The sequence below is a fragment of the Pongo abelii genome, chromosome 16 (genome assembly GCF_028885655.2).
Source record: "Pongo abelii isolate AG06213 chromosome 16, NHGRI_mPonAbe1-v2.0_pri, whole genome shotgun sequence".
Taxonomy (NCBI): Eukaryota; Metazoa; Chordata; class Mammalia; order Primates; family Hominidae; genus Pongo; species Pongo abelii.
Window position 1 is genome coordinate 53,928,224 of NC_072001.2, and position 13,871 is coordinate 53,942,094.

Below are 13,871 nucleotides of genomic sequence, written 5' to 3' on the forward strand. Positions count from 1 at the left end.
GTTTGTTGAGAAGACTGTCCTTTCTCTGTTGTGTATTCTTGGTGTCCTTGTTCAGTATTAGTTGACCATACATGCTTGGATTTATTTCTGGGCTCTCTGTTCTGTCTCTATGTCTGTCTTTATGCCAGTACTATGCTGTTTTGATTATTGTATTTTTGTAATCTATTTTGAAATCAGTAAGTGTGATGCCTTCAGCTTTGCTCTTTTTTCTCAAGATTAATTTGGGTATTCATGGTCTTTTGTGGTTCTTTATTGGTGAATTCTACCAAACACTTAATGAATTAATATTGGGGCTGGGCACAGTGGCTCATGCCTGTAGTCCCAGCAATTTGGGAGGCCATGGTGGGAGGATCACTTGAAGCCAGGAGTTTGATACCAGCCTGGACAATATAGCTTGACCCCATCTCTACAAAAGAGACAGAGAGAGAGAGAGAGAGAGAGAGAGAAAGAGAGAGAGAGTTCTTTTCAACCTCTTCCAAAAATTTAAAGAGGAGAGAACATTTCTAAACTTATTTTATGAGACCAGCCTTACCCTGATACCAAAGCCAGACAGAGCCACCACACAAAAAAAGAAAACTGCAGGCCAATATCCCTGATGAATATAGGCAAAATACTAGGAAACTGAACTCAATAAAAGGATCATACACCATGATCAAGTGGGATTTATCCTAGGGATCCAAGGATGGTTCAACATCTGAAAATAAATTAATGTGATATCATGTTACAGAATAAAGGATAAAAACCACACAGTTCTCAATAAAAGCAGAAAAAGTGTTTAACAAAATTGAACACCCTTTCATGATTAAAAAGAAACTCAATAAAACTAAGAATAGAAGGCAATATCTCAATATAATAAAGGCCATATATGATAAACCCACAACTAACATCATAGCATGGTATGATGAAAAACCAAAAGCTTTTCCTCTGAGATCAGGAGCAAAGCAAGGATGCCCACGTGTCTCTTTTGTAGTCAACACAGTACTGGAAGTATTAGCCAGAGCAGTTAAGAAAAAGAAGAGAGGTATTCAGATTGGAAAGGAAAATTGTTCCTCTTTGTAGATAATATGATTTTATTTATGGAAAACCCTAAATTAGACTCCATTAAAAAACTATTAGAAGTAATAAGCGAATTCTGGAAAGTTGCAGGATGCAAAGTCAACATGCAAAAATTGTTTGCGTTTTTGTGCACTAACAACAAACCATTTGACAAGGATATTAGGAAGACAGCCCAATTTATGATAGCACCAAAAGGAACAAAATACCTAATAATAAACTGAAGCAAGTGAGAAAGTTGTGTTTAATGAAAACCACTGAACATTAATGAAAGAAATCAAACAAGGCACAAATAAATGGAAGCACATCCTGTGTTCATGGATTGGAAAGCACATGTATTCCGTGCAATCCCTTTCTTTTAAGGCTTTTTTATATGTTATTTAGCACAGTGATAACTAATGTACTATAAAATTTAAACTCTCTTTCAAAGTGTAATCAGTTTCCTCTCATTAACTTTTTATATATTAATAGAATATATTGAGGGAAAAAGTAAAGTTTTGAATTATAATTGCCTAACCTGTGGTTATACTGCATGTAAATGCCTTATGACATCCAGGGCCTAGAGTGAAAAGCTCCTGGGTTTCCACAGTGGGAGGTATGATTCAGTTGTCATACTTCCTTATTTTCAGGTATCTGGGGGCCACCAGTTGCCATTACTGAAGTCAAGGGTTGGATAGGGAAAGGGAGATAGAATAGGGAGACTATTTCCTGGCACTGCCTATTTTGTTTCTTAAAATAAGCTAAATTGCTGACACAAATACAAGAGCCCTGGAATTCCCCAAGCTTATGCAGTCCTTTGCCAAGTACATTTTTTCCCATAGAACCATCATTATAAATGGGATTAAGCTCTCAAACTAGATTCTCCCTCTCTCCTCCCAAATCTATGTGCTTCAAAAGTCCTTTAAAGCAAAATTGAAATTTCAGTAGACTGTTATAGAAAAGGAAATTGGTTATGAGACAAGATATAGCAAGTATTTAATAAATACTTGTGGAATAAATTATAAAATTATATATCTTAGAATTGGGGTTGGCTATAAGACAAAATAAAGAGTAGGGGAAAATAGGTATTTTATGCATAAAGAATTAATTCTTGAATCTTTTAATTATCAATCTGTTATGGTACTTTTTTTTTTTTTTTTTTTTTTTAGACAGAGTCTCTCTCTGTTGTCCAGGCTGGAGTGCAGTGTTGCAATCTTTTGGCTCACTGCAACCTCCACTTCTCGGGTTCAAGCGATTCTTGTGCCTCAACTTCCTAAGGAGCTAGGACAACTGGTGCATGCCACCACATCCAGCTAATTTTTGTATTTTTAGTAGAGATGACGTTTCACCTGTTGCCCAGGCTGGTCTCAAATTCCTGACCTCAAGTGATCCTCCCTCTTCCGCCTCCTAAAATTCTGGGATTACAGGCACAAGCCATCATGCCAGCCTGTTCTGGTACTAATCTGATTTCAGATTTCTATAATCATTTGCAGAGAGTAGTAGTTAAATGTTACTTTAATAAGTGATACTTTGATCTTTTAGGTAGAAAAATGAATAAACTTCAGGAAAATATCATGGGATACTAAGAATTAGCAAAAATAGGTGAGATGGTGAGGAACAAACTTTCTTACAAGTTCCCATCAAAAAAAGCATTTCAGAATCAGTGTGGATTATTCTATTAAAATGTTAATAAAATGTGTTATAACTCCAACACTAGATAACCACAAATAATAAGGGGAAACAGTATTTACTAACTCTGGCTTTTAGAAAGCCATGTCAAGGTAAGGTTGCTAGTCTCTCAAAAAATAAAATAACAATAATCAGATAATTAAAGTTAATTATTTAAATAATTTAAAAAATTATTAATAATAGCTGAGAATGGTTAGAGAAATATAGCCAAGTCATCAAGGTATAAAAGAATTGCAGTACAAAGTATGATAAATGAGTGTGCATATAATTGAGGCCTCTAAAGTATTAATAATAAGGGATACAAATAGGTTGAATGTTGAATTATTCACTTATGCCCAGGATAGTTTATACTTCATTATGTCTTACCTAGAATACTTCAGTAGCTCCCAACTCCAAGGACTCTCTGCCTCCAGCTTATGTTTTCTCTTCTGGTGAATTGCCCTCATTCTTCATCTGGCTAAATTCTACATATTCACTAAGTTGCAAGTCAGCTGTCTTCTTTCTTCTCCTGGTTCTTTCTGCATACCATTTTTCTCCTGTTCCACATATGTGCGTGAGCTCTTGCACATGTAGTTAACTCTCCAGCATCTTTAGTCCTTTTAGGCATTCGTCACTGTATGGGTCTTGGGGAGTTTTCACTGAAGAGTGAAAATAATGTGGTTTGAACTTTATTCTCAACCTTGAGCCTTTCCAGCCCTTCCTTAGATGATAATCTTAATTCTTTTGACTGGGAATTGATACTTTTTTCTGCTTGCTCTCCAAATACTGTTCCTTTCCATGTCTGTTTTATTCTCTCTACTTTCAAACTTTGTACCTCTAATTTTGAGCTTCTTTCTGCTCTTTGGTTTAAACTCTTTATCTTTAATGTGCATAGAAAATATTTCTTGAGGTATTCACTGTTACTGGAAGTGTTAATGCAGTGGCTGGATGACTCACTGTCACAGATGCTATTAAAAAGATACCACTGTTGGATGGTAAGTGCAATGGTTTGAATGTGTTTGTCAAAACCCGTATTTAAATTTAATTGCCATTGCGATGGTATTCAGAGATTGGACTGTAAAAAGGTGATCAGGCCATGAGGAATCTGCTTCATGAATTAATGTCATTATCATGAGAGTGGGTTGTTATAAAAGTGAGTTTGGCCCTCTTTTGCTCTCATACTCTCTTGCCCTTCTGTCTTCTTCATGATGCAGCATGAAGGCCCTTGCCAAATGCTGATGCCATGCTCTTAGATAGCCCAGCCTCGAGAGCAATGAGCCAAGTAAATTTCTTCTTCTTTTCTTTTCTTTTTTTTTTTTGAGATGGAGTTTCACTCTGTCACCCAGGCTAGTGTGCAGTGGCATGATCTCGACTCACTGCAACCTCCGCATCCCAGATTCAAGCAATTCTCCTGCCTCAGCCTCCTGAGTAGCTGAGATTACAGGCATCCACCACCATGCCTGGCTAATTTTTGTATTTTTAGTAGAGGCAGGGTTTCACCATAGTGGCCAGGCTGGTCTTGAACTCCTGACCTCAAATGATCCGCCCACCTTGGCCTCTCAAAGTGCTGGAATTACCACCCGGCCATAAATTTCTGTTCATTATAAATTACCCATTCTGTGGTATTCTGTTATAGCAACATAAAATGGACTATGACAGAAAATTGGTCCTGAGAAGTGAAGCTGTTGCTATTAAAAATATCTGAAAATGTGGAAATGGCTTTGAAACTGGGTAATGAGTAGAGCAGAAGAATTTAAAGGAGCAGGCTAGGAAACTCTTAGATAGCCGTTAACATAATATTAAGGGCAGTTCTGATGAGGGCTGAGAAGAAGAGGAGAGCTATAGGGAAAATCTGAAAGTTAGAGATTATTAAGTGTTCATGATCAGAATGTTGTTAGAAATATGGGCTTCACTGTCTCTTTATCTCTAAGTTACTTAAGTGTACTTAATCTCTAAGTTCATTAAGTGTATGAGATCCCAGACAGGAAAGAGGAATATATCTTGTTGGAAACTGGAGTAAGGCCATCTTTCTTATAAAGTGGCAAAAATCTTGGATGATTTATGTCTCTTCATGCCTGAGGGCTTTATGGAAGACAGAATTTAAGAGCGATGAACTAGAATATCTGGTGGAAGAAATTTCTGTGCAAAATATTGAAGGAACTGTATGGCTACTTTTAAGTGCATGCAGTAAGATATGAGAGGAAATAAATGACTTAAAGATGGAATTTATAGTTAAACAGAAGCATAACAGATGGAAAATTTTTAGCCTGGCCATGTGAGGAATGAGAAAATGTGTTTGGGAGACCAGGCCAAGGATCTGGTTAAGTGACTGTCTGCTAAGGTGGTTATTACAGATAGAAATGATCATCAAGACATTGGGAGAGTGACACTAAAGGCATTTCAGAGGTCTCAGAGGCTGCCCTTGTCTTCACAGGCTCGAGCTCTGGGAGTGCAGAATGCTTTCAGGGGATGACCAGGGTACCCTTCATGGGTTTGCTGCCCAGAGCTGCCTCAAGTCTCTGCTCCCTGCATTCTGGTACAGCATTCCGTGGTTGCTCTAGCCATTCGTTGGGCCCAGGTGTGGCTTGACCTGCTACTCCAGAAGATTCAAGCCATAAACCTTGGTGGCATATGTGGTGCTAATTCTGTAGGTGCACAGTGTGCAAGAGCCGTGGGGTCATGGCGTCCTCCATCTAGATTTCAAAAGATGTCGTAGACTCCCTGGGGCTTAGGCAGAGACTTGTCATGGGTGTGGAGCCATCACAGAAAGCCCCTACTAGGGCAATGCTGAGCAGAAATACAGGATCAGAGGCATCACAGAGAGTCCCCACCAGGGCAGTGCCTAGTGGAGCTTTGGGAGTGGGGTCACTCCTGAGACCCCAGAACTGATGCTACTAGCTTGCAGCATCAGCCTGGGAAAGTTGCAGGCGTGAGACTCCAATCCCCTGAGAGCTGCTGGGTGGACTGAGCCCCAAAGTCATAGGACTTTGTCATAGATATGGGGCTGCCTGAGGCCTTGAGTGTCCAACTCCTGCCCCAGTGTTCCCAAAAGGTGGGATGTGGAGTCAAGATAGATAATTCTGGAGCATTAAGACTTAATGTTGATTTCTCTGTTGGGCTTTGGACTTATTTGAGACCACTTACCCCTTTATTCTGGCCTGTTCCTCCCTTTTGGAATGGGAATATCTACTTTATGCCTGCTCCACTGTTGTATTTTGGAAGCACATAACTTGTTAATTTCACAGCCCCACAGCTGGAGAGAAATTTGCTTTTAGTCTCACCCATATCTGATTTAGATGTCTCTGGATTTTGGAGTTAATGCTGGAATGAGTTAAGGCTTTTGAGACTATTGTAATGGAATGATTATATTTTACATCATAAGGACATGATTTTGTGGGGGCAGGAGCAGAATGCTATGGTGTGAATGTGTACTCCAAAGTTCATGTGTTGGAAACAATCCCCAGTGAAACAGTGTTGGGAGGTGAGACCTAGTAAGAGGTGATTAGGTCACGAGGGCTCTGCCCTCACAAATGAATTTATATCATTATCATGGGAGTGGGTTATTAAAAAAGCAAGTTCGGGCCAGATGCAGTGGCTCACACCTGTAATCCCAGCACTTTGGGAGCCTGAGGCAGGTGGATCACCTGAGGTTGGGAGTTCGAGACCAGCCTGACTAACATGGAGAAACCACGTATCTACTAAAAATACGAAATTAGCCGGGCATGCTGGCACATGCCTATAATCCCAGCTACTCAGGAGACTGAGGCAGGAGAATCGCTTGAACCCGGGAGGCAGAGGTTGTGGTGAGCGGAGATCACACCGTTGCACTGCAGCCTGGGCAACAAGAGCAAAACTCTATCTCAAAAAAAAAAAAAAAAAAAAAAAAGCAAGTTCGGCCCTCTCTTGCTCTTGCACTAGCTTCCCTTCTGCTTTCCTTTCACCATGGGATGATGCAGCATGAAGGCCCTCACCAGATGCCAATGCCATGCTCTTGGACTTCTCAGTTTCTGGAACTATAAGCCAAGTAAATTTCTGTTCATTATAAATCACCTGTTATGTTGCATTGTCTTATAGCAACGTAAAACGGACTATGATTAAGTTAGATGATTAAAAAACTTAAAATGAGAGGATATTCTAGTTGGAAAGGACCTTCAAAAGATTTAGATAAGTGGTTTCCAAACATGATTATGAATCAGAATCACAAAGAGTTTTTTAAAAATGAGACTTATTTTGAGCCCTACTCCTATTCCTTCTATATCTGAATCTCTCTAAGCTTGGCTGTATGTATAAAAAGGTCCTTGGGAGATTCAGTGAAGTAAGCTTGATCCTCGTTATCAGATCAGCATTTGGAAACTGTTGACGTAGTTTGAATTCTTCACTTTACAGATGAAGAAATGAAGATCTAGTTCACATACCTAGTTAACAGCAAAGCTATGTCCAGAACACAGTTCTCCTGATCATTAGCCCATCATTATTATTTTTTTACATTGATTCTTCTTCTGTATCATTTATTTAGGTAAGAAGCATTTATTTAGCATTCTTTGGAATAGGTGATATTTCCTTTGCAGGAGGCCATATAATATAATAGTTGAGAGTACAGCTCTGGTGCTAGAATATCTGAGTTCATGTCTGGCTTTGTCATTTTCTATTTTTTGTAATTTGGGACAAACTCTTTACCACAGTTTCCTCATTTGTAAAATGAGAATAGTAATTACAGAAGTTGACACAATATTTTCTAAGATACTTTTTATGATTTAAAAAGGTCCTTTTCTATAATCTAGACTGTTCAAAATTTGTCAGTTAAGATTAGGCTTGCTGAATTAGCCAATTAAAAAATAAAGAAAGTGGGACCTCATACAAGATAGACGGTTATTGCTTTCTCCCATTAAAGGAATCCAGAAGTAGGCAATGTAGGGTTGATGATGGCTTCATGATTATTGAAAAACCCAAGTTTCACCTTTCTTGCTGTTCTGGCATCTTTGGTGTTCCACTTTATGATCCAAGATGGCTGCTTATGCCCCAGCAATCATGTTGCAGTCTAGCCAGCAGGGAAGAGAAAGGGGGAGAAGAAAGATTGTCTTTTATTCCAGGAGGACTCCTTCCAGAAGTTGCAAACAAAATATGTGTATAATTTCATAGGCTAGACCTCAGTCATATGACAAAGGTGTCTGTAAATGTCTCTGGGTGGTCATGATCTAGATAAGAATTGAGGGATTTATTACATAGAAAGAAAGGGAGAGTGGATATTGGCATCTGCCCTACCACAGTAACAACATGAATTTTCTTGGCTCTTATTGAATTAATTAGGTTATACAGATTAAAAGGAATCAGAACCTGTGTTAACCTTAGGGAGATTTCACATTGAGGACTCCATCAATCCATCTGGTACAAGAATGTACCCAGGAGCAGTTTGTTCAGCAAAACATGGTCACCTCTTCATTATAACTCATTAAACATTTTTGCGTGGGAGCAGCAACTTTTCAGTAGACTTGGTTTATCAGTTATCTTTCCTAATTGAGTTTTTTTTTTAGCTTCCAAGGGAGGTAAAAAGGTAAAAATAAAGGATAGTTTGTCTTTAATCACCTAGTAATATGAAGACTTACAGCAGACATTTACCAAATGGTAGTTGATTTATTACTGTAAGTATTTGATTAGATCATCCTCAAAGTCCTTTAGAGTTTAAAAATGGCTATTAGATTCCGGGTTTGAATTACTTTGTTAGTGAATGGTAACTTTGACAGTTTTTTGCTTTGTTTTAAATATGAACCTCTGTTATTATTTTAAAATTCTAGTTCTCAATTTTGAACCATATGGACTCTCCTTTTCTTCATCTGGCTTCACTGGACGACAGTCTCCTGCTGGCATTTCTCTTGGTTCAGATATATCTGGGAATAGTACTGAGACAGGACTGAAAGAGTAAGTTCATTTCTTATTAAAATGGAGGTTATGGGAGTGCTTGAATGTCTTTTAGCATTCCATTTGCCTTCTGCTTCTGCCTCATGTCATCATGGTCATTATTTGCTTATTTTAGGATAACTTTCAAGAGGTCTATTGTTTCAGTGGTTTTCACATAATTTTCTTTTCTTTTTTTTTTAATTATACTTTAAGTTCTAGGGTACACGTTCACAACGTGCAGGTTTGTTACATATGTATACATGTGTGCCATGTTGGTGTGCTGCACCCATTAACTCGTCATTTACATTAGGTATATCTCCTAATACTATCCCTTCCCCCTCCCCCCACCCCACAACAGGCCCTGGTGTGTGGTGTTCCCCTTCCTGTGTCCAAGTGTTCTCATTGTTCAATTCCCACCTATGAGTGAGAACATGCAGTGTTTGGTTTTTTGTCCTTGTGATAGTTTGCTGAGAATGATGGTTTCCAGCTTCATCCATGTCCCTACAAAGGACATGAACTCATCCTTTTTTATGGCTGCATAGTATTCCATGGTGTATATGTGCCACATTTTCTTAATCCAGTCTATCATTGATGGACATTTGGGTTGGTTCCAAGTCTTTGCCATTGTGAATAGTGCCGCAGTAAACATACATGTGCATGTGTCTTTATAGCAGCATGATTTATATTCCTTTGGGTATATACCCAGTAATGGGATGGCTGGGTCAAATGGTATTTCTAGTTCTAGATCCCTGAGAAATCGCCACACTATGTTCCACAATGGTTGAACTAGTTTACAGTCCCACCAACAGTGTAAAAGTGTTCCTATTTCTCCACATCCTCTCCAGCACCTGTTGTTTCCTGACTTTTTAATGATCACCATTCTAACTGTTGTGAGATGGTATCTCTTTGTGGTTTTGATTTGCATTCCTCTGATAGCCAGTGATGATGAGCATTTTTTCATGTGTGTTTTGGCTGTATAAATGTCTTCTTTTGAGAAGTGTCTGTTCATATCCTTCACCCACTTTTTGATGGGTTGTTTGTTTTTTTCTTGTAAATTTGTTTGAGTTCTTTGTAGATTCTGGATATTAGCCCTTTGTCAGATGAGTAGATTGCAAAAATTTTTTCCCATTCTGTAGGTTGCCTGTTCACTCTGATGGTAGTTTCTTTTGCTGTGCAGAAGCTCTTTAGTTTAATTAGATTCCATTTGTCAATTTTGGCTTTTGTTGCCATTGCTTTTGGTGTTTTAGACATGAAGTCTTTGCCCATGCCTGCGTCCTGAATGGTGTTGCCTAGGTTTTCTTCTTGGGTTTTTATGGTTTTAGGTCTAACATTTAAGTCTTTAATCCATCTTGAATTAATTTTTGCATAAGGTGTAAGGAAGGGATCCAGTTTCAGCTTTCTAGATATGGCTAGCCAGTTTTCCCAGCACCATTTATTAAATAGGGAATCCTTTCCCCATTTCTTATTTTTGTCAGGTTTGTCAAAGATCAGATGGTTGTAGATGTGTGGTATTATTTCTGAGGGCTCTGTTCTGTTCCATTGGTCTATATCTCTGTTTTGGTATCAGTACCATGCTGTTTTTGTTACTGTAGTCTTGTAGTGTAGTTTGAAGTCAGGTAGGGTGGTGCCTCCAGCTTTGTTCTTTTGGCTTAGGATTGACTTGGCAATGTGGGCTCCTTTTTGGTTCCATATGAACTTTAAAGTAGTTTTTTCCAATTCCATGAAGAAAGTCATTGGTAGCTTGATGGGATGGCATTGAATCTGTAAATTACCTTGGGCAATATGGCCATTTTCACGATATTGATTCTTCCTACCAATGAGCATGGAATGTTCTTCCATTTGTTTGTATCCTCTTTTATTTCTTTGAGCAGTGGTTTGTAGTTCTGCTTGAAGAGGTCCTTCACATTCCTTGTAAGTTGGATTCCTAGGTATTTTATTCTCTTTGAAGCAATTGTGAATGGGAGTTCACTCATGATTTGGCTCTCTGTTTGTCTGTTATTGGTGTATAAGAATGCTTGTGATTTTTGCACATTGATTTTTTATCCTGAGACTTTGCTGAAGTTGCTTATCAGCTTAAGGAGATTTTGGGCTGAGACAATGGGGTTTTCTAGATATACAATCATGTCATTTGCAAACAGGGACAATTTGACTTCCTCTTTTCCTGATTGAATACACTTTATTTCTTTCTCCTGCCTAATTGCCCTGGCCAGAACTTCCAACACTATGTTGAATAGGAGTGGTGAGAGAGGGCATCCCTGTCTTGTGTCCGTTTTCAAAGGGAATGCTTCCAGTGTTTGCCCATTCAGTATGATATTGGCTGTGGGTTTGTCATAAATAGCTCTTACGATTTTGAGATACATCCTATCAATACCTAATTTATTGAGAGTTTTTAGCATGAAGCGCTGTTGAATTTTGTCAAAGGCCTTTTCTGCATCTATTGAGATAATCATGTGGTTTTTGTCTTTGGTTCTGTTTATATGCTGGATTACGTTTATTGATTTTCATATGTTGAACCAGCCTTGCATCCCAGGGATGAAGCCCACTTGATCATGGTGGATAATCTTTTTGATGTGCTGCTGGATTTGGTTTGCCAGTATTTTATTGAGGATTTTTGCATTGATGTTCATCAGGGATATTGGTCTAAAATTCTCTTTTTTTGTTGTGTCTCTGCCAGGCTTTGGTATCAGGATGATGCTGGCCTCATAAAATGAGTTAGGGAGGGTTCCTTCTTTTTCTATTGATTGGAATAGTTTCAGAAGGAATGGTACTAGCTCCTCCTTGTACCTCTGGTAGAATTCAGCTGTGAATCCGTCTGGTCCTGGACTTTTTTTGGTTGATAGGATATTAATTACTGCCTCAATTTCAGAACTTGTTATTGGTCTATTCAGGGATTCGACTTTTTCCTGGTTTAGTCTTGGGAGGCTGTATGTGTCCAGTAATTTATCCATTTCTTCTAGATTTTCTAGTTTATTTGCGTAGAGGTGTTTATAGTATTCTCTGATGGTAGTCTGTATTTCTGTGGGATTGGTGGTGATATCCCCTTTATAATTTTTTATTGCATCTATTTGATTCTTCTCTTTTTTTCTTTATTAGTCTTGCTAGCGGTTATCAATTTTGTTGATCTTTTCAAAAAACCAGCTCCTGGATTCACTGATTTTTTGAAGGGTTTTTTGTGTCTCTATCTCCTTCAGTTCTGCTCTGATCTTAGTTATTTCTTGCCTTCTGCTAGCTTTTGAATGTGTTTGCTCTTGCTTCTCTAGTTCTTTTAATTGTGATGTTAGGGTGTCAATTTTAGATCTTTCCTGCTTTCTCTTGTGGGCATTTAGTGCTATAAATTTCCCTCTACACACTGCTTTAAATGTGTCCCAGAGATTCTGGTATGTTGTGTCTTTGTTCTCATTGGTTTCAAAGAACTTCTTTATTTCTGCCTTCATTTCGTTATGTACCCAGTAGTCATTCAGGAGCAGGTTGTTCAGTTTCCATGTAGTTGAGCGGTTTTGAGTGAATTTCTTAATCCTGAGTTCTAGTTTGATTGCACTGTGATCTGAGAGACAGTTTGTTATAATTTCTGTTCTTTTACATTTGCTGAGGAGTGCTTTACTTCCAACTAGGTTTTCACATAATTTTCAAAGGGAGAGACACACTTGTGACAATATGTTTTAATATAATGGTTTAGAAAGGTTTTTAAAAGCTAAATTGTATGGGCTGTTGTTTCAGTGGTTTCTATTTATTGCTCTTAAGGTATTTATATTGTACAGTATGTTCTTTAAGGGCTTACCTACCTTCCAAGACAGCATAAAATGTGTACAAGCTTTATACGTAGTAATAATATGTGTTATTGCTACATATTATATATATATTTAGAAGCATATTAGAATTTATACATCTAGGTTGATGTTTAACATATCATTCTACATTCCTCATTCTTCTGATAAATATATCTTGTAACCGTCTAACTGGAACATTGATAGATATAGAGGTGAACATAAAATAAGGTGATTGATTTCACCTGAGGAAGCCATATAGTTGGTCACCCAGTGAAGGCATATACAGATGCCCCTCAATTTATGATGGGGTTACATTCTGATAAACCCATTATAAATTGAAAATATCGTAAGTCAGAAGTGATCTACCAAACACCAGATCTATGTCTAGAACTCAGTTCTGCTGATCATTGGCCCATTATTGTTTATTATTTTATTTTTTTATTATTTTTTTTTGAGACACAGTTTCACTCTTACTGCCTAGGCTGGAGTGCAGTGGCACGATCTTGGCTCACTGCAACCTCCGCCTTCTGGGCTCAGGCAATTCTTCTGCCTCAGCCTCCCGAGTAGCTGGGATTACAGGCTCCCACCACCACACCTGGCTAATTTTTTGTATTTTTAGTAGAGATGGGTTTCACCATGTTGGCCAGGCTGGTCTCAAACTGCTGGCCTCAAGTGATCCACCCACCTCGGCCTCCCAAAGTGCTGGGATTACAAGCATGAGCCACTGTGCCCAGCCTATTTATTATTTTATTAGCTCATTATTATCTCTGCATTGCAAGAGAATATCCTATCACATATTGCTAGCCTGGGAAAAGATAAAAGTTCAAAATCTGAAGTATGGTTTCTACGAAACTCTATTGCTTTCACACCATTGGAAAGCCAAAAAATCATTAAATTGAACTTTTGTAAGTCAGGGACCATCCGTAGTCACCTATGGAAGCTGTATACTTTGCTCAAAATGCTTTCAGAGTTTCTTTCCAGCCACCTTGAAAATTGGTGAGCATTTGTTAAAATGTCTTATTTGGAGCCAAATTTCATCCTTGTTAGGTATACTTTGATTTTGGAAACATAATTAGTTACCTTTAGAAATATAATTAAGTGAATAAAATGAGATGACATTTGTAAGTACATAGTACAGCCCAGTTCATAGTAAGTGATTGATAAATGGTAGTTGCTGTTATTAATAATGATTGTCATTACCATCATTGTCTTCATTACCCAAGAGGTGAGTTTACCAGATAATATTTGCGATCAATCTGTATAATTTTGGTCAATATTCTGATGCGACAATAAAGTAAGGAAATGGCTTTCTTGTTTGGGAAGAAGCTGCATCTAATAGAGTTAAAAATGTTTTAAGTAATGACCGCATTGTTGGAATAAATGTGATAAAATCTCAAAAGTGACAACTTTAAAGGATGACATTTGAATTTTGAGTTCTTCTGTGTTTATTAAGAAATCAGTCATCTTATTTTATGTTCATCCTTACATTTGTCAGTTGTTCAATGAAAT

General features: G+C 38.1%; 1 protein-coding gene across 5 annotated transcripts in view; it reads left to right on the forward strand.

Annotated features, from left to right (window-relative positions):
* Positions 1-13,871, forward strand: part of AP4E1 (adaptor related protein complex 4 subunit epsilon 1) — a 98,071-nt gene that overhangs the window by 67,840 nt on the left and 16,360 nt on the right. For all 5 annotated transcript variants that reach the window (XM_002825448.4, XM_063716148.1, XM_054531469.2 and 2 more), the window contains one exon: positions 8,493-8,616. In XM_002825448.4, the coding sequence (XP_002825494.2) occupies positions 8,493-8,616 (124 nt within the window). The remainder of the gene's footprint in view (positions 1-8,492; positions 8,617-13,871) is intronic.